This window comes from Sinocyclocheilus grahami, unplaced genomic scaffold (genome assembly GCF_001515645.1).
Source record: "Sinocyclocheilus grahami isolate Dianchi unplaced genomic scaffold, SAMN03320097.WGS_v1.1 scaffold2225.1, whole genome shotgun sequence".
In the NCBI taxonomy this organism is placed as follows: domain Eukaryota; kingdom Metazoa; phylum Chordata; class Actinopteri; order Cypriniformes; family Cyprinidae; genus Sinocyclocheilus; species Sinocyclocheilus grahami.
In genome coordinates, this window is record NW_015507404.1 from 1 (window position 1) to 22633 (window position 22633).

Consider the following 22633-nt stretch of genomic DNA (forward strand, 5'->3'; position numbering starts at 1 on the left):
TAAATCAAACTTTTTGACACATAGTAGCCTATACTCTCTCTGCCAGATTTGAGGATCACTGCTCTAGAAGGTGAATATGAATTATTGAATTTTTAATCATGAAAATGTGTGTGAAATGTTTTGAATTTAAATATGCACAGCTGAAATATACAACTATGTTGGATTTTAGCCCCTAAAAATGCAAGCCCTGAAATTACAAGGCATTAAAATGCAAGCACTGTTAATGCAATGCATTATTTTTTCAGTTAGTGCAATTCAACATGCTTTTTTGTTTCGAAGACATTTGTCATTATTTTACTTCCATATACCTACAAAATAAATGTTAACTGTAAATGTTCATAAATGTTAATGTAAAACTTATTTTTATTTGAGCTACTTGACAAATCAACATTTCTCACGGTCATTTAGTCTAACTTGACGTAATAAAATAACTAAAACTAAAACTGAAATATAAACGTACAAAAACCTATATAGACATATTTGGGGGGGAAAAACAATAACTACTAAAAATAACAAAAACACAAAACCAAAATTACTAAAACTTTAACTAAACTTAGTATTATAGTAATAAGTAATACTAAACTAACACTGGACCAGATAACTTTAAACAAATGTTGAAGTATTAACGTTAGTGGAAGAACGTTTGTTCATAACAGTGAGAGAGCCTTGCTTCAAAAAGATGATCTAATGAAATTAATTGCGCTGCAAAGCATCTCGTTTCAAGCTAAATAATTTGTTAATGTGAGAATTCATTATTTCTTTACCTTTAACAGTGAGTCTGAAGCTCTTGTGTTGATTCTCATTTCTCCAGCAGGAATACAGTCCTTCATCTTCCTCAGTCAGGTCAGAAATCAGCAGAGAGAGGTTTCCTGAACTTCTATCAAACATGTGAAATCTGCCCTGATCGAGTCGGTGGAGTACAGTGGGGTTTATTTCTCTGTAGTTTGGTAATTCCCATCTGAACTCTGAATCTGGTTTATGACGAGCACTACATTTGACCAAACAGGACAGAAACACAGATTCCCCTGAATATGTGCTGATCTCCACTGATCCTTCATTCTCTGATATAGAACAACCTGCAGACACAAAACACAACCAGCTATCTCATTATATATATCATGATAATATACTGTATCTGACATACAACACAGTAAAAATACTTTGCTGGTTCGATTTTAACTATACGCTTCATACACTTGAACACACCAACAGTCATCAAAACTTGTGATATGTACTGTACATGAACGTGATATGTAAAAGTAATACATGTAAGTAATAAAAGTAAACACACACACACACACAAGCACACAAAGTAACAGCCACACACTAAAACATTTTGATTTTAAGGCACCCTGGTATAAAAAAAATCTCACACTTTTCCAGTTGATTGACTATATTAAGAATGGCAAACTATTTGCAATATATTGATTCGCAAATAACCTGCCTGATTTATCTCAACTGCTCTGTGTACCCATAAGTACACATGAACTAGACGGAATTTAATTGAATTGAATATTGCAAAATATATAACGTGTCAGAATATAGATAGTAATAACACTGTTAAAGGGTAAGTTCACCCAAAAATGAAAATTAGCCTGTGTTTTACTCACCCTCAAAGCATCCTAGGTGTATGTGACTTTCTTCTTTCAGACGAATCCAATCTGAGTTATATTAAAAGTTGTCCTGGCCCCTCCAAGCCTTTCAATGGGGGTAAGCAGGTGGTGGTTGTCAGTTCAGAAGACGTGAAATAAAGTGCGTGCATCCGTAATAAAACGTCCCTCACACGGCTCCGGGGCATGAATAAAGACCTCCTGTAGCGAATCCATGCATTTTTGTAAGATAAATATCCATATTTTAAATGTAATAAACACTTTTCTCTCACTGTCACAAATTCAGCCTCTGTGGCTCCCTCCGATCACCACCAGAGGGAACCATCACCGGAGTACTGAGCGATCCCTTCGGACTCCAGTTCCCACAATGCCCCATGCCTGAGTCTAATCACCTGCACAGGTGTTTCCTATTGCCCGGTCTATTTAAACTGCCTTCCCTGCTCTCATTGCGTCTTGTTTTGCCTCGCAGACATTTCTGAGCATTTTCCCTGTGTTATATACCTGTTGATTACCTGGACTGTTTACCCGTTCACGATTGCTCGCTGCCTACCTATTCTGACCCTGCCTGCCTTGTTGATTCATGCCATTGATTGTCTGCCGCCTGCCTCGACCCTTATTACGAACACTGTTTATGATTCTGCCCAGCCTTCGTTGTTTCTAACGCCAGTTTACGATTTATGCCTGTATGACCTGCCTTGTGAACTAATAAAGCTGCACATGGATCCTAATGCCACTGCCTCTCTGTTACACTCACTTCTGCTGACTGTGGTACGCGGAAGCCGTTCCGGCGGATGACGTAAGACGTCGACGTTGCATGATTAGTGACGAACGCGGAGACAAAACAAAACGCCGTTCACGAATTAGTAGCACAAAACGAGGATTTGTAAAGAAAAATGTGGGAGGATTTCGATATACGCCAAGAGGAGACTGGTTTTCCTTTGCCAAAGTAAGGAAGCTTCTTTTGCTCCTGCATTTCTCAGAGGCGCACGCACAACGCCTAAGTCTTACGTCATCTGTCTGCATGAGAAAAAATTAGTTTATTACGTTATTATTCGTTACAGGAGGCCTTTATTCCCCCCCGTGTGAGGAATGTTTTATTACGGATGCGCGCACTTTATTTCACGTCTTCTGAACTGTTGACAACCAACACCTGCTTACCCCCATTGAAAGGCTTGGAGGGGCCAGGACAATTTTTAATATAACTCAGATTGGATTGATCTGACAGAAGAAAGTCACATACACCTAGGATGCTTTGAGGGTTTGTAAAACACAGGCTAATTTAAATTTTTGGGTGAACTAACCCTTTAAGCGTGGTGTGTGTAAGGGCTTAAGTGTTGCTGGAGAAATGGATTGGAGTTGAAATCTAGAATAATTGCTGTTAATAGTGTTCATCATCTGTTTGATTACGTCTTTAATTGATTTTTCCGTACATTTCTGCCATATGTACATTAATTGACAGTCACCACTGATAAGCTACCACTAAATATTGTAGAAACTTAATTTGTTGTAAAGTTGCTTTGCAACGATTTGTATCGTGAAAAGCGCTATACAAATAGAATTTAATTGAATTGAATATTGCAAAATATATAACGTGTCAGAATATAGATAGTAATAACACTGTTAAAGGGTAAGTTCACCCAAAAATGAAAATTAGCCTGTGTTTTACTCACCCTCAAAGCATCCTAGGTGTATGTGACTTTCTTCTTTCAGACGAATCCAATCTGAGTTATATTAAAAGTTGTCCTGGCCCCTCCAAGCCTTTCAATGGGGGTAAGCAGGTGGTGGTTGTCAGTTCAGAAGACGTGAAATAAAGTGCGTGCATCCGTAATAAAACGTCCCTCACACGGCTCCGGGGCATGAATAAAGACCTCCTGTAGCGAATCCATGCATTTTTGTAAGATAAATATCCATATTTTAAATGTAATAAACACTTTTCTCTCACTGTCACAAATTCAGCCTCTGTGGCTCCCTCCGATCACCACCAGAGGGAACCATCACCGGAGTACTGAGCGATCCCTTCGGACTCCAGTTCCCACAATGCCCCATGCCTGAGTCTAATCACCTGCACAGGTGTTTCCTATTGCCCGGTCTATTTAAACTGCCTTCCCTGCTCTCATTGCGTCTTGTTTTGCCTCGCAGACATTTCTGAGCATTTTCCCTGTGTTATATACCTGTTGATTACCTGGACTGTTTACCCGTTCACGATTGCTCGCTGCCTACCTATTCTGACCCTGCCTGCCTTGTTGTCCCTCACACGGCTCCGGGGCATGAATAAAGACCTCCTGTAGCGAATCCATGCATTTTTGTAAGATAAATATCCATATTTTAAATGTAATAAACACTTTTCTCTCACTGTCACAAATTCAGCCTCTGTGGCTCCCTCCGATCACCACCAGAGGGAACCATCACCGGAGTACTGAGCGATCCCTTCGGACTCCAGTTCCCACAATGCCCCATGCCTGAGTCTAATCACCTGCACAGGTGTTTCCTATTGCCCGGTCTATTTAAACTGCCTTCCCTGCTCTCATTGCGTCTTGTTTTGCCTCGCAGACATTTCTGAGCATTTTCCCTGTGTTATATACCTGTTGATTACCTGGACTGTTTACCCGTTCACGATTGCTCGCTGCCTACCTATTCTGACCCTGCCTGCCTTGTTGATTCATGCCATTGATTGTCTGCCGCCTGCCTCGACCCTTATTACGAACACTGTTTATGATTCTGCCCAGCCTTCGTTGTTTCTAACGCCAGTTTACGATTTATGCCTGTATGACCTGCCTTGTGAACTAATAAAGCTGCACATGGATCCTAATGCCACTGCCTCTCTGTTACACTCACTTCTGCTGACTGTGGTACGCGGAAGCCGTTCCGGCGGATGACGTAAGACGTCGACGTTGCATGATTAGTGACGAACGCGGAGACAAAACAAAACGCCGTTCACGAATTAGTAGCACAAAACGAGGATTTGTAAAGAAAAATGTGGGAGGATTTCGATATACGCCAAGAGGAGACTGGTTTTCCTTTGCCAAAGTAAGGAAGCTTCTTTTGCTCCTGCATTTCTCAGAGGCGCACGCACAACGCCTAAGTCTTACGTCATCTGTCTGCATGAGAAAAAATTAGTTTATTACGTTATTATTCGTTACAGGAGGCCTTTATTCCCCCCCGTGTGAGGAATGTTTTATTACGGATGCGCGCACTTTATTTCACGTCTTCTGAACTGTTGACAACCAACACCTGCTTACCCCCATTGAAAGGCTTGGAGGGGCCAGGACAATTTTTAATATAACTCAGATTGGATTGATCTGACAGAAGAAAGTCACATACACCTAGGATGCTTTGAGGGTTTGTAAAACACAGGCTAATTTAAATTTTTGGGTGAACTAACCCTTTAAGCGTGGTGTGTGTAAGGGCTTAAGTGTTGCTGGAGAAATGGATTGGAGTTGAAATCTAGACAAATAGATAAAGTACAATAAAATGAACATGAAGAAGAAGAAGAGTATGCATTCTTCCCACAAGTTTGAAACAACACTTTATGAAAAGCCAAATAACTTAAAATCTCAAAAGTGACCGATAGGAGTTTTTGTAAGTGTCTTTTTTTGGTTTGTATTATTATGAAATTAAACATTCCTCACCTTCAATAAGTAGATGAACCATGCTTATTTCTTCAGTCTCTGTTGTTTTACAGCGATACGATCCTGTGTCGTCTACAGTGAGTCGAGTGATGGACAGCGAGAGATTCCTGTGAATCTGAACTCTGTCTTTGTATCGCTGACCCTTAATCGCGTCCACTGGAAACACTGAGTATTGAGGAGTGTACGTCTGAGAATCATAAATCCACCACTGGACTTCAGTGTGACCTGAGTTTATATCACTGCAGGGCAGCAGCACAGACTCTCCTGGAGAACAGGTGACAAAACTTGATGACACCACTACACAGCCTACAAAGACACAAAAACACAGAAAACATTCAATCCTAGATCAAAATACTTGAGAAGCAGAATATTAAAAATAACTTATATTGAGTTATATCAAGTCAGCACACAATGAGTTAGCAAACAGTCTGAAAATACAACTTCCATCTCTATTCTTTTTTAATTAATCTTACAAAGAGTATAGGATATGGAAACTTTTACGGTACCTTCTTAAAACACAGCAAAAAGTGCTGTTCAGCATCAGTATTCTTGTCTTGTTCAAAATTACGTGAGTTTATGATTAAAACAAGAAGAAATATCTGTCAATGAGGTCAGAAAAATCTACTTCATTCAAAGGGAAAACAAGTTTTTATACCTACCGACAGATATTTGTTCTTGTTTCAAACAAACTCATGTTGTTCAGTTTTTCAGAAAACAAGGATGTTTAGGTATTTGAATTGGAAAACATAAATACTGAAGATATTTAATATTTGCAGTGCAAAACATTATGAATTTAAAATGACTTTCTGCTCTGATTTAAGACCTTTTAAGGCATTAATTTGTGGACGGGTGGATTAAGACTTTTTAAGACCCACAGAAACTGATGAAATGAAGCATCCATGGACGTTTCAAAACAAACTTTTCATATTTATGATGTTAATGAACAAGCTAGTAATAAGACGATTTATGAGCTGATATTAGGCCATTTTCTGATTATCAGTCTGATCTGACCGATCAGTTAAATTTCAATTGTTTAACAGTTCAATAACATCACATGAATTGTTATTGTCTTAGATTGCTACACTCCATTCTAGCAGTAAATCGATGGAAAGATCGACAAAAATAGCAGAAACAGAAACAGCTAGCAGACTCAAATATAATGTGTTTCTTTGTCTGATGTAAATCAGTGTCTGAAGTCACTCGTTCTGTCGTTCAGTCGTACCTGTTGTGAAGTGAAGTCCAGAGCAGAGCAGAAAAACACACAAGCACATCACGTCTGAAGCCATGACTCTCTGCATGTCTCTTCTTTATCTCTGTTCACTCGTCTTTTAGAAAGAAAAAGAGAAGTATTTCTATATTTACACCATAGTCACCACATCCTGAGAAGTTCTGCCTCTGTTAAAAATGCTGATTCGAGAAAGCATCTGATTTTATCATATATTGATTTTGTACATGTAACATCTTGAAAAGCTTTACTGAAATATACCATTAACATGGAGCATGAAGTCTTTTATAGTTGTACTCTTTAAAATCTCTTAAAATACATACTAATATAGCAGCAACAACAACAACTTTGTTTTGAGACTGAGGCAATAATCAATGTTTTAAATGCTTACATATACCTGTAACTCTGGCATATGGGTGAAAACACCCGTCTTGTCATGCCATATTCTCCAAACGTTTTTAGAAATAAGAAAACACTATTATTTGCATGCATATTTAAGATAGTTTAGTGCATATATCACATCATTCTGTGTAGGAAAAGCACTTCAGTCTGTAAACACACCGATTGGTTTGTCACTACAAACAGAAATCCACAAACTGGAAATTATTTCGATGTGCAGACTGTAGTTTCAGTGTTTTGAGTCATTATACTGAATGCGTGTTATTTGTCGAAAAATGGCCAAAAAATATTAGAACACCAGGTTCGTTGTGCTTGTTTTGTAGGGCTGCACAATTTGGCCAAAATTTTTGTTTTTATATATCGATATAACAAATAATAAGTATGATTATTATATTACTAAATAAACACATTAAACAAAATAAGAAATATTACCATTGTAATAACACTATTTCACTATAATATACAAAACAGAGTATTTAAGAATATAATATTTTACATAAAACATTTATTTTATAAGGTTTATAACTATAAATGATTAGAAAAGGTCTAAGGTTAAAATATTTCTGATTAAAAATCAGTGATGGTAATTTTTTCCAGCTATCGCTGTAGCTGAATAAGAAGACTGAAATGTTTTAACTGATGAAACATAAAGACAATAAACATACGAATGCGACAGGTTTATCTACATTTATTAAGCATCGCTGGTATTTTTATAAGAATAAAGTATATTCAACCGACACTGTATAGAATTTCTGACTTATTCTCTCATTCTCCTTCACGTCTTCCAAATTCTTAAGTGAATCTGGAGTAAAAACATGTCATTAAATGCTCTCTTTGTTGGACAACAGGTTTGTAAACACGCTCAAACATGCAAAACTGAATCGCATGTGTGCTATGTGGTAAATGTATTCAATGCACAGACCGATTTCTTTGAAGCACGTATGTATGTTGCATATATGTTGCCCCGTACAGCCCAAGTCATATTGTCTGTAATTTACACAGTAGAGCACGGTGCTAGCAATGCCAAGCTCATGTTTCGACTCACAAGGAACTCATTAAATGTAAATGTGTACCTTGAATGCATTGTAAGTCGCTTTGGATAAAATTGTCTGTCAAATGCATAAAGGTACATTTAAATGTATCATATGTCAAAAATATGGGATCACTGTACATCTGAGTAGCAAACGGTGCCATTGTTTTTGCAAATGTATCATAATCTTGAAACATACCAATAATCTAAAATAAGGCAAAAGAACAATATTGCTTCTTTTATTCTTCAGTGAATCAACAAACTGATTTCACAGAGCTGTAGGATGCAACTAAAATAAGTCAAATTAACTCATAAAACAGGTCCCTCTAGTGGCCAACAGATGAAACCTTTATTTTGTTCCTTTGCAGAGTTAGATATGATTGTGCACCTTTAAAGCAAGCTTTCAATGATGACAAAGATGCAGATGGATTGAGACTGAGACAGACGCTTATTACTACATGCCTTTTCCCTTTAGTTGTCAAATGGTATGTTTTCTGTCTAATTTTTGACTAGTAACAGCGAAAGTCATCTACATTTACATATTACAGGGCAGTGGAAATGACATAGAAATGACTTTTGCCTGATTTTTTTCATGATCTAGCTTGAGAATGACTGCGATCATTGTGTCTGATTTTCTCTCCATCAGGTCACTATCATTGTTTGGTGTCACTGTTTCAGTGTCTAACCTGTACAGGTGTAGCTGCTCCCTCTGTGGAGACACTTACCTCACCCTTGATGACATCACTTCCTGTCATGTGATCACCCCAGGTGTTTATGATACGTGCCAAATATATGCAGAAGTGTGGGCAAATTCTGTGTTCGTCTGAAAACAAACTTTCACAAAACAATTGATCTTTGTTCAATTCACAATACTCAAACGTGTGATATAAGATACATTGCTACTGCTGCTAAGCTACTCGATATTTTATACACTTTACAAAGGCCTATGCTATGTCTCCGCCACATGACGGCACCTGTCCTGAACTTACAATTTAAACATTAAATATGTTATCTTTTTTTAGATATGGACGTTATTTTATGAATACTGCACACCCTCCTGTTAATAAAATACGTGCCACTAATAAAACACACCAATCTGGAGATATTTCATTGTTTAAAATATTTTATGTCAAAAAGGATATAAATATGTAGGCTATATTTAAGCTGAGCTACTGTATATTACCCTATACCAATACGTTATTTATAAAGCAATATACAATTTTTTACATATGTACATATGATGATATAAGTTTATAACATAGCCTATATACAATAGGCTACCCACGTATATAGCCTAATAATATCTTTATGATAAATTTTCGCATGGTAGCCTATTAGTAGCAATTGATTTCTGTACGGTAGCCTATTATAAGTATAGCAATATACTTAGTATATTATAGCCTAATAAGTATAAGCATAAGTTATATAATAGGCTATAGCAATGTCAAATATTTATATATGCAACTTCATTAAACACTTGTATATATGTTTTTATACTACTTTTCTAAATACATGTCTATCTTTTATATATCCTTATAATATCAACATGACGTGCTTTTGGGATGAATATAGGCTACATCAGATTTGTATGGGCTACATGTAGCATACATGGCATAATATGTCCAAAAATCTATTATACATAGCCTTTATATGACAATATATTTCATGACTAAATAAATAAATTTGCGTATGGCATGTCTCTGAATCACAGCAATTATATCATAGCGATTTTAATTATTATATAGCTATGTACAACATTTTATATGGATACGTTTCATAAACAATATTGTATTTCCATACAATAAACTAAAACGTCTGATGCTTTCAGTCGTTGTTGAACTGGTCTCATCCTCTTCATCTGTTGCTAGGAGAAACGCTCGCCCGCTCTGATTGGCCCGCATCCTTCCGCCTCCAGCCAATCAGCGTAAGATCCGATAAACGCTCCTGGATCCTGGCGTTATGTCTGCATCCTCGCTCCGTCTGTTGTAAATATGAGGTTATGTATTTGAGAATAACACATAGGTAAGCAGCAACGCTTTTAACGTGCGGTGAAATATCGTTTGTGATGCGGCGGCTGAAGCTGGCTGAAATGGCGGACGGAGAGAGACAGTCGGCGCAGAATCCGAAGAAATGAGCGAATCAGAACGCACAGCGACTTTATTACAGGCTACACATAATAACACGGTTGGTGCATTTATATCATCGATGCAACTGTGTGCAATTATCATCACTGCGGGTGCATAACGCATCACTAAACTACAGCTCAACACTAGAATGCATTTCACTCTGTCTAATGCATCTGCTTGGGCCTGCTTTTCATATGCAAACAGAAACATTTGTTGCGTTAATGTTCAAAGTTTGATTACATGCATTGGTTTAATGCAGAATAATATGCAGGTCCAATAACAACTGTCATATATTACACATAATTTGTCGCATGCATCATGTTTTAAAATGCTATTTGCGTTGATAAGTTCATAGCTGAGGATAAAAGGATGCTAATATCATCTATGGTTGATTATTATAGTCTCTGTTCTCGTTTGTAGATGATCCTGACAGCATATATGGACACCTGTGTCCTTCACCAGGTAAAGGAAGGAACTGACAACACGCCTAACACGCGTGTTAGATATTGACATGTTTATGTTCTTATTACAAGTCCTGTCATAATGTCACAAAGCAATTGCTAAGTAATTTATTTGTGCACGACTATTTTCTTTGACCCTTGCAATTAATCATTTTTTTTGTCACTGTACACTACAGTACCATGCTATTTTAGTATCGTTGAGATACTAGTATTGTTTTTATTCATATTTTGAATAATTAGTTTTTATCTTTTTCATTTCAATTTTAGTTAAAGTTGGAGTAAGTGGCAACACCTTACAATAATATCCTATTAGTTAACATTAGTTATGCATTAGCTAGCACTAACAATAAGCAAGACATTTGTTATTTATTCATCTTTATTGTTAATTAATAAAAATACAACTGGTCGTTGTATGATGTACAATTTTGATTTTAATCATGCATTAGTAAATGTTGAAATTAACATGCTTTACAGTTATTTTTCATTGTTAGTTTGTGTTAACGTTGTAGTTGTATGTAGTAAATGTTAACAAATGGAATCTTATTTAAAGTATTACCACGTACAGGTACACGTACATGTTTACAGGGTGTTTTTTTTAAATGCTAGTTATTTTGCATCAATTTAATCTATGAAAATGAGAAATATGATAAATGTTGCCTAGATGAAAAAATTATAAAGATTTTTTATATTTTATTTCAGTTAATGTTTATTTTTGCAAAACATTTTCATGGTTTTAGTTTAGTTTTCTATAATAACGGTGTTACACAATTATTTGTAACTGAAATCATGATCAAATTAGCCAGAATATTTAATATATATAAATATAATCTAATGTTATGTTATATTATATTACATTAGATTATATTATATTCAGCTCTAGACAAATAATGTTTACAACCTATTTTACCTTTTTAGTTTTTTTAAGTAAAACACTATATTAAAGTCCCCATGAAATCAAAATGGATGTTTTTTGGCTTTTAGTATAAATATGTTAGCCTTAAGCTTATCTATAAGCTAGTGTGCTCCAAAACAATGACAAAATTCATATTAATAAAATACAAGCGTTCAAAATTAAAAAATGTAAAACTGCGAAAGAAGTGTGGTTTCGCGCGGTCACTCTAACCGCCGCACTGCGTTAGGCCTACGCACATTTCAGACCCATTTGAATTCTACACAGAATGCTATATTTTATAACAACATGGATGAGATTGTGGCTGTCAAATGTGGCTTTACCGAGCTCAAAAGCTCTGGCTCAAACTGTGATATAAACGAAACTCTATTGGCTATTTTCCCGCACTGTTTTCCTGTTTCAGTTGAAATGACGTCAACACATAGAATATTTCAGTGAACCTTCAAATGTGAAATAAATGAAGTGTGGTTAGGGTTAGAAAAGGAAATTCATTTCAGAGACAAAAGAATTATTTTGATGAAAGTTCATGAAAACTTTACTGTACTGATGAATCATTGGCTGCATTTACACGTGGCATTAACATGCGATCGCCGTACACCAGGCCATTCTCTGCAGACTTATTTAAATATTGCACGGGAAAACAGATCCGATCGGTTATCCAGATAGAGAAGTCAGTTGATGTTGCCAAGTGTAAACGCTCTGTGTCCCTATTGACTGATGATCTGATCTGCTTGATCGGATCACGGTGATCGCATGTTAAAGAGTTAGTTCACCCAAAAATTAAAATTCTGTCATTAATTACTCACCCTCGTGTCGTTTCAAACCCGTAAGACCTTCGTTCATCTTCGGAACACAAATTAGGATATTTTTGATGGAATCTGAGAGTGTCTGGCCCTGCATAGACAGCAACGCAACTGAAATGTTCCCAAGTCCAGAAACGTAGCAAGGAGATCGGTAAAATAATCCATGTGACATCAGTGGTTCATCCGCAATTATACGAAGCTACGAGAATACTTTTTGTGCGCAAAAGAAAAAAAAAATACACAGATACACGGTTTCCGTTCAGATCAAATCACAACAACGTAGGAAACAGATCCGGCGTGACACAGAACAGCATACGAACGTTTACGTCCATCTGATAATCTCCAAAATGGCGCTACAGAGTGATGAAGAGGAGAATTGTTGAATAAAGCCGTTTTTTTCCTTTTGCACACAAAAAGTATTCTTGTAGCTTTGTATAATTGCGGATGAACCACTGATGTCAGATGGATTATTTTACCGATCTCCTTGCTACGTTTCTGGACTTGGGAACATTTCAGTTGCGTTGCTGTCTATGCAGGGCCAGACACTCTCAGATTCCAAAATATCCTAATTTGTGTTCCGAAGATGAACGAAGGTCTTACGGGTTTGAAACGACATGAGGGTGAGTAATTAATGACAGAATTTTCATTTTTGGGTGAACTAACCCTTTAATGCCAAGTGTAAACGCAGCCATTTATAATTAGAACAGGAACATGAATTAAAGTAGCCTACATGAGGTCTGACTTTACGTTGAGATCGTGTTTTCCATGAACTCATTCAAGGTGGCATTCTCTCTTCTGATCTGCTCCTGAAAGGCTCAAGCGGTGTGGCCATAGCAGCAGTTCTGGAGGAAGAGGAGCAGCGAGTGTTTCGGTGGCGCCACGCCCTGCTGAAGGGCATGGAATACCACAGTTCAGGGACGCTGCCTCTCCTGGGCAGCCCGCGCTACTGTCCCGGCACAAACAGCGCTAGTGGCTACCTCTGCCAGACCGGCCACTGCTGCCAGGAGACGGGCTGCTGCACCTACTACTATGAGCTGTGGTGTGAGTCCAGCAGTTTACTCCGCATTAGTGACCCTGGAGCACAAAAGCAGTCATAAGTAGCACAGGTATATTTGTAGCAATAGCCAACAATACATTGTATGGGTCAAAATTATAAAAAAAATGTTATGCCAAAAATCACTAGGATATTAAATAAAGATCATGTTCCATGAAGATATTTTGTAAATTTCCCACCGTAAATATATCAAAACATAATTTTGGATTAGTAATATGCATTGCTAAGAACTTCATTTGGACAACTTTAAAGGCGATTTTCTCAATATTTAGATTGTTTTGCACCCTCAGATTTCAGATTTTCATAGAACCGCATAGTTGTATCTCGGCCAAATATTGTCCTATCCTAACAAACCATACATCAATGGAAAGATTATTTAAGCTTATCTATAAGCTAGTGTGCTCCAAAACAATGACAAAATTCATATTAATAAAATACAAGCGTTCAAAATTAAAAAATGTAAAACTGCGAAAGAAGTGTGGTTTCGCGCAGTCACTCTAACCGCCGCACCGCGTTAGGCCTACGCACATTTCAGACCCATTTGAATTCTACACAGAATGCTATATTTTATAACAACATGGATGAGATTGTGGCTGTCAAATGCGGCTTTACCGAGCTCAAACGCTCTGGCTCAAACTGTGATATAAACGAAACTCTATTGGCTATTTTCCCTCCCTGTTTTCCTGTTTCAGTTGAAATGACGTCAACACATAGAATATTTCAGTGAACCTTCAAATGTGAAATAAATGTAGTGTGGTTAGGGTTAGAAAAGGAAATTAATTTCAGAGACAAAAGAATTATTTTGATGAAAGTTCATGAAAACTTTACTGTACTGATGAATCATTGGCTGCATTTACACTTGGCATTAACATGCGATCGCTGTACACCGGGCCATTCTCTGCAGACTTATTTAAATATTGCACGGGAAAGACAGATCCGATCGGTTATCCAGATAGAGAAGTCAGTTGATGTTGCCAAGTGTAAACGCTCTGTGTCCCTATTGACTGATGATCTGATCTGCTTGATCGGATCACGGTGATCGCATGTTAAAGAGTTAGTTCACCCAAAAATAAAAATTCTGTCATTAATTACTCACCCTCGTGTCGTTTCAAACCCGTAACAGATATGAATCTCAATTTTTAAAAAAATTACCCTTATGACTGGTTTTGTGGTATAGGGTCGCATATGAAATATAATGTCATATGAAGCATGAAACATATTATATGAAAACTGTAAAAACATATGAAAACGGTAAGAAATTGGAACAATTCCATATAGGCCCTATCTAGTCCATACAAATGTGTTTGTAGGATATGTGTAATAGATTTTTGGACATATTATGCCATGTGACTACATGTAGCCCATACATATCCGATGTAGGCTATATTCATTTAAAGTAGCCTACATGAAGTAGCCGACCTCATGTAGGCTACTTTTAAATGAATATAGTATACATCAGAAAATTATGGAAAAATTTGTTGCCAATCAGCTACAGTATTTTCTAGCTCTCAGCGATCAGTTGATGCATTTCAATCTGGTTTTCGCTCTCATCACAGCACTGAAACTGATTTAGTTAAGGTTGTCGGCGATTTGTTACTCTCTGGTGACTCAAGTAATCTCTCCATTCTCCTGCTGCTCGACCTCAGCTCAGCATTTGATACTGTCCGTCACAAGTTATTACTCTCCCGCCTTTCAGAGATAGGTGTCTCAGGTGCTGCACTATCCTGGTTCTCTTACTATCTCACTGATAGACAATACTACATCTCTATGCATAATTATAAATCTCTCACTACTTTACTCAGTCAGGGTGTTCCCCAGGGCTCTGTTCTTGGGCCATTACTATTCATTACTTACATCATGCCTCTTGAACATATTATCCATCGTCATGGTTTTCATTATCACTGTTATGCTGATGATATTCAGATACACACTGCATGCAGACCAGATTCTATTCACCAGACCATATCACTATCTACCTGTGCCAATGAGCTAAAGGCCTGGCTAAATTCTAATTTTCTCAAATTTGAACAAAACAGAAATTTTAATTACTGGCCCCCCTTTACTAACAAAAAATATAGTAAATGCTCCCAGTTTCAACCTTGATGCTACAACAATTATTCCATCTACTACTGTCAGAAATTTAGGCATTACTCTTGATCCTTCACTGACTCTGGATGTTTACATTAGTAAACTATCCAAAGCTGCATTTTTCCAGCTTCGCCGTTTAGCCCAACTTCAATCCTATATTTCTCTGAAAGATGCTGAATCATTAGTGCATGCTTTTATTACATCACGCCTCGACTACTGTAATGCTCTTTTTGCCGGATTACCATTGCACTCTATCTCTCGTTTACAATATATGCAAAATACTGCTGCAAGAATATTAACCCATACTAAACGATCTGCTCATATTACCCCCATTTTATTTAAACTCCATTGGCTCCCTACAAACATCTCGCATTACTTACAAAATTCTTCTGCTTACTTTTAAATCACTCAATGGCCTTGCTCCTCCTTATCTTTCTGATCTACTGTCTCCTTATGTTCCACCTCGATCTCTTCGATCTGCAGGGTGTGAACTTCTTACTGTACCTAGATTTCATCTATCTTCAATGGGTGGCATGTCATTTTCCGCAATTGCACCTAAACTATGGAACTCTATACCACTGGCACTAAGGACAATAACCTCACTCTCTGTATTTAAATCACAACTCAAAACCTACTTGTTTACTCAATAATATCAGTCATAACATGTTCTTTAGACACTCATCCTATACTACCAGCTATAATTCTCTCTGAGTATTTTCGTTCTTTGTATTTTTTGTTGCATTTACTATTCTTTATTTGTTATTTATTGACACTATCCTTTTTCTGTTATTACTTATACTATGTTATGTATCTCTGTTTCCAGTACATAATTGTACCATGATATGCAACTGCAATCATGTCTATCCCCGGCAAAAGTCCACTTAATTTGATTAATTGATTGTGAAATGACTGTTTATGATTATGTGAATCGACTGTCTATTGTGAATAACCTCACTCTCTGTATTTAAATCACAACTCAAAACCTACTTGTTTACTCAATAATATCAGTCATAACATGTTCTTTAGACACTCATCCTATACTACCAGCTATAATTCTCTCTGAGTATTTTCGTTCTTTGTATTTTTTGTTGCATTTACTATTCTTTATTTGTTATTTATTGACACTATCCTTTTTCTGTTATTACTTATACTATGTTATGTATCTCTGTTTCCAGTACATAATTGTACCATGATATGCAACTGCAATCATGTCTATCCCCGGACTGGGCAAATGTCCACTATCCACTTCATTTGATTAATTGATTGTGAAATGACTGTTTATGATTATGTGAATCGACTGTCTATTGTGTTACTGCGTTTGTACAGTGTCCTTGAGCTTGGGAAAGTCGCTATATAAATTAAACATTATTATTATTATTATTAATCCTAAAAACGCTTCAGTACAACTTTAAAGGCGATTTTCTCAATATTTAGATTTTTTTTGCACCCACAGATTCCAGATTTTCAAATAGTATCTCAGCCAAATATTGTTCTATCCTATCAAACCATACATCAATGGAAAGCTTATTTATTAGATCATGTATAAATCTCAGTTTCAAAGAATTTACCCTTATGACTGGTTTTGTGGTCCAAGGTCACATATACACACTCTTATAACTAATATTACTTCTAATACTCTAATGCAAATGATGTAATTTACTCACCCTCATTCCAAACCTGTTTGAGACTTACTTTCTTCTTTCGAACCTTTCATCTTTGGGTGATAAGTTCCTTTAGGACAAGGCAAACATTCTTACTAATATATATTATCATACTTAAATTATACTTAAATAATATTTAATTATACAGAAAATCAAGACAATTGTTTTGTATTACAAGTTTTCTAAAATGTTATGTTGAAATATGCAAATGATGCATTATCTAATTGAATATGCACTAGCTTGTATACCATAATAAATCTGAATATTGGATAAAGCCAGGTTCAAAATTCATGTTTGATTTTGTTGACATATTAGAGTTAAAGGTTTTTATAGAGGGGATTTTGGATTTCTCTTTTTATCACTCCATAAATTAAAAAATTCTGTCAACAGACAGAAAAAATACATTTTCATCATGTTTTAGGAATAATATGTCATATAAATCAGTGTGAATGATATATTAACAAACCCCTCAGTAAAAACCTTCAGAACTTTGTTAGGAATAATACTGTAAAATTTTGTGTATGTAAATGATGCTGAAGTGGAGAAAAAAACTATTTTTGAGAAAATCACACTTAACGATATGTGTTGTGATTGGAATCTATGCAAAGATAAAGTCCAATAATAAACTCTGGTAAATGAAATATGAACAAACCCCTCAGTAAAAACCTTCAGAATATAGAGAGGAATAAAACTGTAAGTTTTGGTGTTTGTTAGTGCTGCTGAAGTGGAGAAAAAACTCTTTAAAGAATTGCATTGTAATTGGAATCTACAGATGCAAATAGATAAAGTGCAATAAACTAAACACTTAAATGTGTACTTAGGATGTTTTCCTTCTACTAAGAAAGAAGCCATGTTATAGAAGCAAAATAGGCCAAAATCCTAAAATTTCTTTGAATGTGAATTTATCTGCTCTCGTAGACTCGCCTACTCACCTGTCAATCATCCATTGTGCTGAACTGTTTATTTAAGAGAAAGCATCTGATTAACCCAACTTTATGTATAAAGCACTTTCAAAGGTAGAACAAAGTGCTGTATAGAGAAAAGGAAACATACTAAAAACAACTAGCCTAAATCATCAAATCCAAATCTACAAACTAATTAATACTTTCATTCAAGCCTTTTTAATTAGTAAAGCCAAAAAAATACACTATAGTCTACAGTACCTGCACGAAATGCCAGAGAATATCTTCGGTTTGTGTGGCAATAACATGCATGACCAAGATCAAGCAAATCATTTAAAATAGCTTGACTAAATTAATGGTTAGCATTCTGCATTTATTCTGTGAGCGTCTCGTGTGTGTTTCAGGGTTTTGGCTGCTGTGGAGCGTCCTCATCCTGTTCAGCTGCTGCTGCGCGTATCGTCACCGGCAGGCGAAGCAGCGTGTCCAGCAGCAGCAGAGACAGAGGGAGATCAACCTCATGGCTTATCACGGAGCCTGCAGTTACCCGTCCTCCATGTTTGACCTCAGTAAGAATACTTTTCACTCACTCTAACATAATCACACTTACTAGAAAGCTCTTATTTTGTCAGATTTGCTGGCATGTCATGATATAGTAATTACTGATAAAATTCTTAAATGCAAAATCTAGTGAATGGTTTGCTCTGTATTTGGAAAATCTCATACATATGTGACCCTGGACCACAAAACCAGTCTTAAGTCGTTTAAGTATATTTTTAGCAATAGCCAAAAAACAGTGTATGGGTCAAAATTATAGATTTTTCTTTTATGTCAAAAATCATTAGGATATTAAGTAAAGATCATGTTCCATGAAGATATTTTGTAAATTTCCTACCGTGAATATATCAAAATTTTATTTTTGATTAGTAATATGCATGGCTAAGAGCTTCATTTGGACAGCTTTAAAGATGATTTTCTCAGTATTATGATTTTTTGCACCCTCAGATTCCAGATTTTCAATGGAAAGCTTATTTATTCAGCTTTCAGATGATGCATAAATCTCAATTTTTAAAAATGGACCCTTATGACTGGTTTTGTGGTCCAGGGTCACATATATATATAACATGACTTGTTGAGTACTACTCACTTTATCTTGATTTTTTTTCATGCTTTTGCACAATGCTTCATCCATTTTTCTGGGTGTTCAATACCACAGTCGTAGCGACCTGCAAAACATATGAAAAATTATTAGGTGCACTTACACCTCTAAAGAAACACAAAAAAGAAAATAGCGAGTCAGAATTATGACTCTCGTAACACTTTTGGTGAAAGTGAAAGTTTTTTTGTCTTTCATTTCATTTGTAGAGAATAAAACAATTGACAAACATATACATACAGACATACAGTATAATACAATATTTGTGCTCAGATAGTAAAAAAAAAAAGCTTTTAAGGTCTTATTTACATTAATTCATTTAGGAGAAACTTTTATCCGAAGCGATTTACAAATGAGGTACATCACAAGCAATGTCATAAAGACAAAATATTCATTATTCATTAAATATTCAAGTACACAATACCACGTTTAGCATAAACTACATATAAAGAAATGAGTAACCAAGATTCTTTTCTGAAATGCAAAAGAGAAAAATAAATAATACAAATAATTTAATAAACAGAAGCTAGTTATATAAAACAAGCACCTTGGTTTTTACAGAATACGTTTGTACTAACCCTCAAATTAAAATTTTAATTAAGATATCAAATAATTAAATCCTAAAATCATGTTCTTAAAAAGACAGCCTTCATTAAAATAGAACACAATATAAATCCATTTTTATTTGAATTCAAATTAATTTTTATTTTATTTAAAATTTTCTATTTTATTTCATTTTTTTAAACATTTAAATAAATTTAAGCTTACTTTTGTTTAGCAGAATTGGTCTGAATTGTTAGAGAAACACTAGTTAAATCAGACCATTCAAGTAGTGCCTTTCATACCACTAATTCTAGAATCCACATTTTAGAATCTAAATGAAAACAAACACAAACTTACATTAATCTTGAGTTCTCATTGGCAGGTTTCCTCGCCTCGCTCAAACTGCCATCCTATGAGGAAGTAGCAGCCCAACCCAGCACCCCGCCCCCTCCCTACAGCTCCGTTGCCTACCCACGAGGCTCCGCCCACCCCGGCCCGAGTCACATGCTGTCATCGCAGAGCTCTGACAACTACACCAGCTGCTCCTGCGACTCCTGCTGTCCGTCATCGCCCTGTAGCTCCTCCCCTTCTTCAGCTCAACTCACAGACGAAACTGATACTAGCCACGCCTCCACGCCCTCCCTCAACTATCCTGGCCACACCCACTCAGCGGTCATGCACACCGAGTGCATCCCAATACCGCCAATCAACGAAGGCGGCCAATCGCCAACACGAAGCACAGCCGAGGTCGTGGAGGTGGAGCTTCCAAGCTCCACCCCTCTGGATTCCAATGGGAACAACAAACCAGTGAAAAACATAACTAGTAGCACAGATAACATTACTGAAATAGTAGATGCATCCCAAACTATTAGTACTAACAAGATCTGCGATGCAAACAGCGCTAATAACATTAACAGTCCAAATTCAACGAATATCACCAGCCTTTGTCATCCGACTCCACCATCCTCCTCGTCGTCTCTCCAACTCTTCTCTATGTCTGACCCACTTGGTGTTTTCCCCAAGAAGCAGAATAGCGCAGCTCAGAGGGAGGGGCCTGCACAGGCCCCGCCCCCTCAGTCTCCACCCAGAACCGCCCTCTTTTCTCCCAGCGTGGAACCGGAGCGCCGCGATTCCGCCGTGAGCGATCTGGAAGTGGACCAAACGCACTTCCAGCAGCGACGACTGACCGGCGACTCCGGCATCGAGGTCTGCCGTTGCCACGTAGAACGTGAAGAGGAGGATGATGATGAAGAAGAAGGAGGACACTTACCGGCAGAGTCGGTCAATGGAACGGGAGACGCTCTTCATGATAGTCCGGACTGTTCTGCCAGAGCCAGACCGGATGGGGGTGGGAAAGAGGCGTGGCCTGTTTCATCGGTGGCTCCGCCCACTGATGCAGTCGTCATTGCAATGGAAACTGACTGAGTGTTACGTTAATAGCACGCAGGTCTTGTTCTGAGAAAAACCCTGTACAGATTGATGTTAGAAGACACATGAATCTGCGACCTCATCTTTGGTTCTAAGGGTCAAAAGTTTGGAATTATTACAATTTTTTAATGTTTTTGAAAACAGTCAGTTCGGCTCACTAAGGCTGCATTTATTTGATAGAAAATACAGTAAAAATGTGAAATATTTTTACAATATAAAACAGCTGTTTTCTATGTGAATATATATTAAACTGTAATGTATTTCTGTGATGCGCAGCTGTATTTTCAGCATCATTACTCCAGTCTTCAGTGTCACATGATCTTCAGAAATCAGTATAATATGCTGATCTGCTGCTCAAGAAACATTTCTGATTATTATCAATGTTGAGAACAGTCGTTTTTTGAGAAATCTGATACATTACTATTCAGAAGTTTGAGTTAAATAATAATGGAGAGCTCTGACAACTACACCAGCTGCTCCTGCGACTCCTGCTGTCCGTCATCGCCCTGTAGCTCCTCCCCTTCTTCAGCTCAACTCACAGACGAAACTGATACTAGCCACGCCTCCACGCCCTCCCTCAACTATCCTGGCCACACCCACTCAGCGGTCATGCACACCGAGTGCATCCCAATACCGCCAATCAACGAAGGCGGCCAATCGCCAACACGAAGCACAGCCGAGGTCGTGGAGGTGGAGCTTCCAAGCTCCACCCCTCTGGATTCCAATGGGAACAACAAACCAGTGAAAAACATAACTAGTAGCACAGATAACATTACTGAAATAGTAGATGCATCCCAAACTATTAGTACTAACAAGATCTGCGATGCAAACAGCGCTAATAACATTAACAGTCCAAATTCAACGAATATCACCAGCCTTTGTCATCCGACTCCACCATCCTCCTCGTCGTCTCTCCAACTCTTCTCTATGTCTGACCCACTTGGTGTTTTCCCCAAGAAGCAGAATAGCGCAGCTCAGAGGGAGGGGCCTGCACAGGCCCCGCCCCCTCAGTCTCCACCCAGAACCGCCCTCTTTTCTCCCAGCGTGGAACCGGAGCGCCGCGATTCCGCCGTGAGCGATCTGGAAGTGGACCAAACGCACTTCCAGCAGCGACGACTGACCGGCGACTCCGGCATCGAGGTCTGCCGTTGCCACGTAGAACGTGAAGAGGAGGATGATGATGAAGAAGAAGGAGGACACTTACCGGCAGAGTCGGTCAATGGAACGGGAGACGCTCTTCATGATAGTCCGGACTGTTCTGCCAGAGCCAGACCGGATGGGGGTGGGAAAGAGGCGTGGCCTGTTTCATCGGTGGCTCCGCCCACTGATGCAGTCGTCATTGCAATGGAAACTGACTGAGTGTTACGTTAATAGCACGCAGGTCTTGTTCTGAGAAAAACCCTGTACAGATTGATGTTAGAAGACACATGAATCTGCGACCTCATCTTTGGTTCTAAGGGTCAAAAGTTTGGAATTATTACAATTTTTTAATGTTTTTGAAAACAGTCAGTTCGGCTCACTAAGGCTGCATTTATTTGATAAAAAATACAGTAAAAATGTGAAATATTTTTACAATATAAAACAGCTGTTTTCTATGTGAATATATATTAA

General features: G+C 37.5%; 3 protein-coding genes across 4 annotated transcripts; 2 read left to right on the forward strand and 1 right to left on the reverse strand.

Annotated features, from left to right (window-relative positions):
* Positions 1-764: 764 nt before the first annotated feature.
* Positions 765-6515, reverse strand: LOC107574433 (immunoglobulin superfamily member 10; the record flags this gene model as incomplete). The annotated part of the gene is made up of 3 exons (XM_016260871.1): positions 6462-6515; positions 5240-5545; positions 765-1076 (listed from the first exon to the last, which is right to left on the reverse strand). Coding segments are annotated over exons 1-3 (667 nt in total), but the record flags the coding sequence as incomplete, so codon positions are not given.
* Positions 6516-9802: 3287 nt separating this feature from the next.
* LOC107574437 (uncharacterized) lies at positions 9803-21165 on the forward strand. Of its 2 annotated transcripts, XM_016260875.1 has the most exons (5): positions 9803-10077; positions 10440-10481; positions 13007-13234; positions 18303-18464; positions 19977-21165. In XM_016260875.1, the coding sequence occupies exons 3-5, from the start codon at positions 13090-13092 to the stop codon at positions 21017-21019; spliced, it is 1350 nt and encodes a 449-aa protein (XP_016116361.1). In that variant the 5' UTR covers positions 9803-10077; positions 10440-10481; positions 13007-13089; the 3' UTR covers positions 21020-21165. The 2 variants fall into 2 exon arrangements, with proteins under 2 accessions (XP_016116361.1, XP_016116362.1); XM_016260876.1 differs by lacking the exon at positions 10440-10481.
* A 304-nt stretch (positions 21166-21469) lies between these two features.
* LOC107574434 (putative protein TPRXL) lies at positions 21470-22527 on the forward strand. The gene has a single exon (XM_016260872.1). The coding sequence runs from the start codon at positions 21470-21472 to the stop codon at positions 22379-22381; it is 912 nt and encodes a 303-aa protein (XP_016116358.1). The 3' UTR covers positions 22382-22527.
* Positions 22528-22633: the final 106 nt, after the last annotated feature.

Coding starts and splice junctions, on each gene's coding strand:
- LOC107574437 (XM_016260875.1), top strand. CDS start 13,090: ATGGAATACCACAGTTCAGGGACGCTGCCTCTCCTGGGCAGCCCGCGC. Junction 13,235..18,302: donor CTACTACTATGAGCTGTGGT/GTGAGTCCAGCA, acceptor TGTGTGTTTCAG/GGTTTTGGCTGCTGTGGAGC. Junction 18,465..19,976: donor GTCCTCCATGTTTGACCTCA/GTAAGAATACTT, acceptor TCTCATTGGCAG/GTTTCCTCGCCTCGCTCAAA.
- LOC107574434 (XM_016260872.1), top strand. CDS start 21,470: ATGGAGAGCTCTGACAACTACACCAGCTGCTCCTGCGACTCCTGCTGT.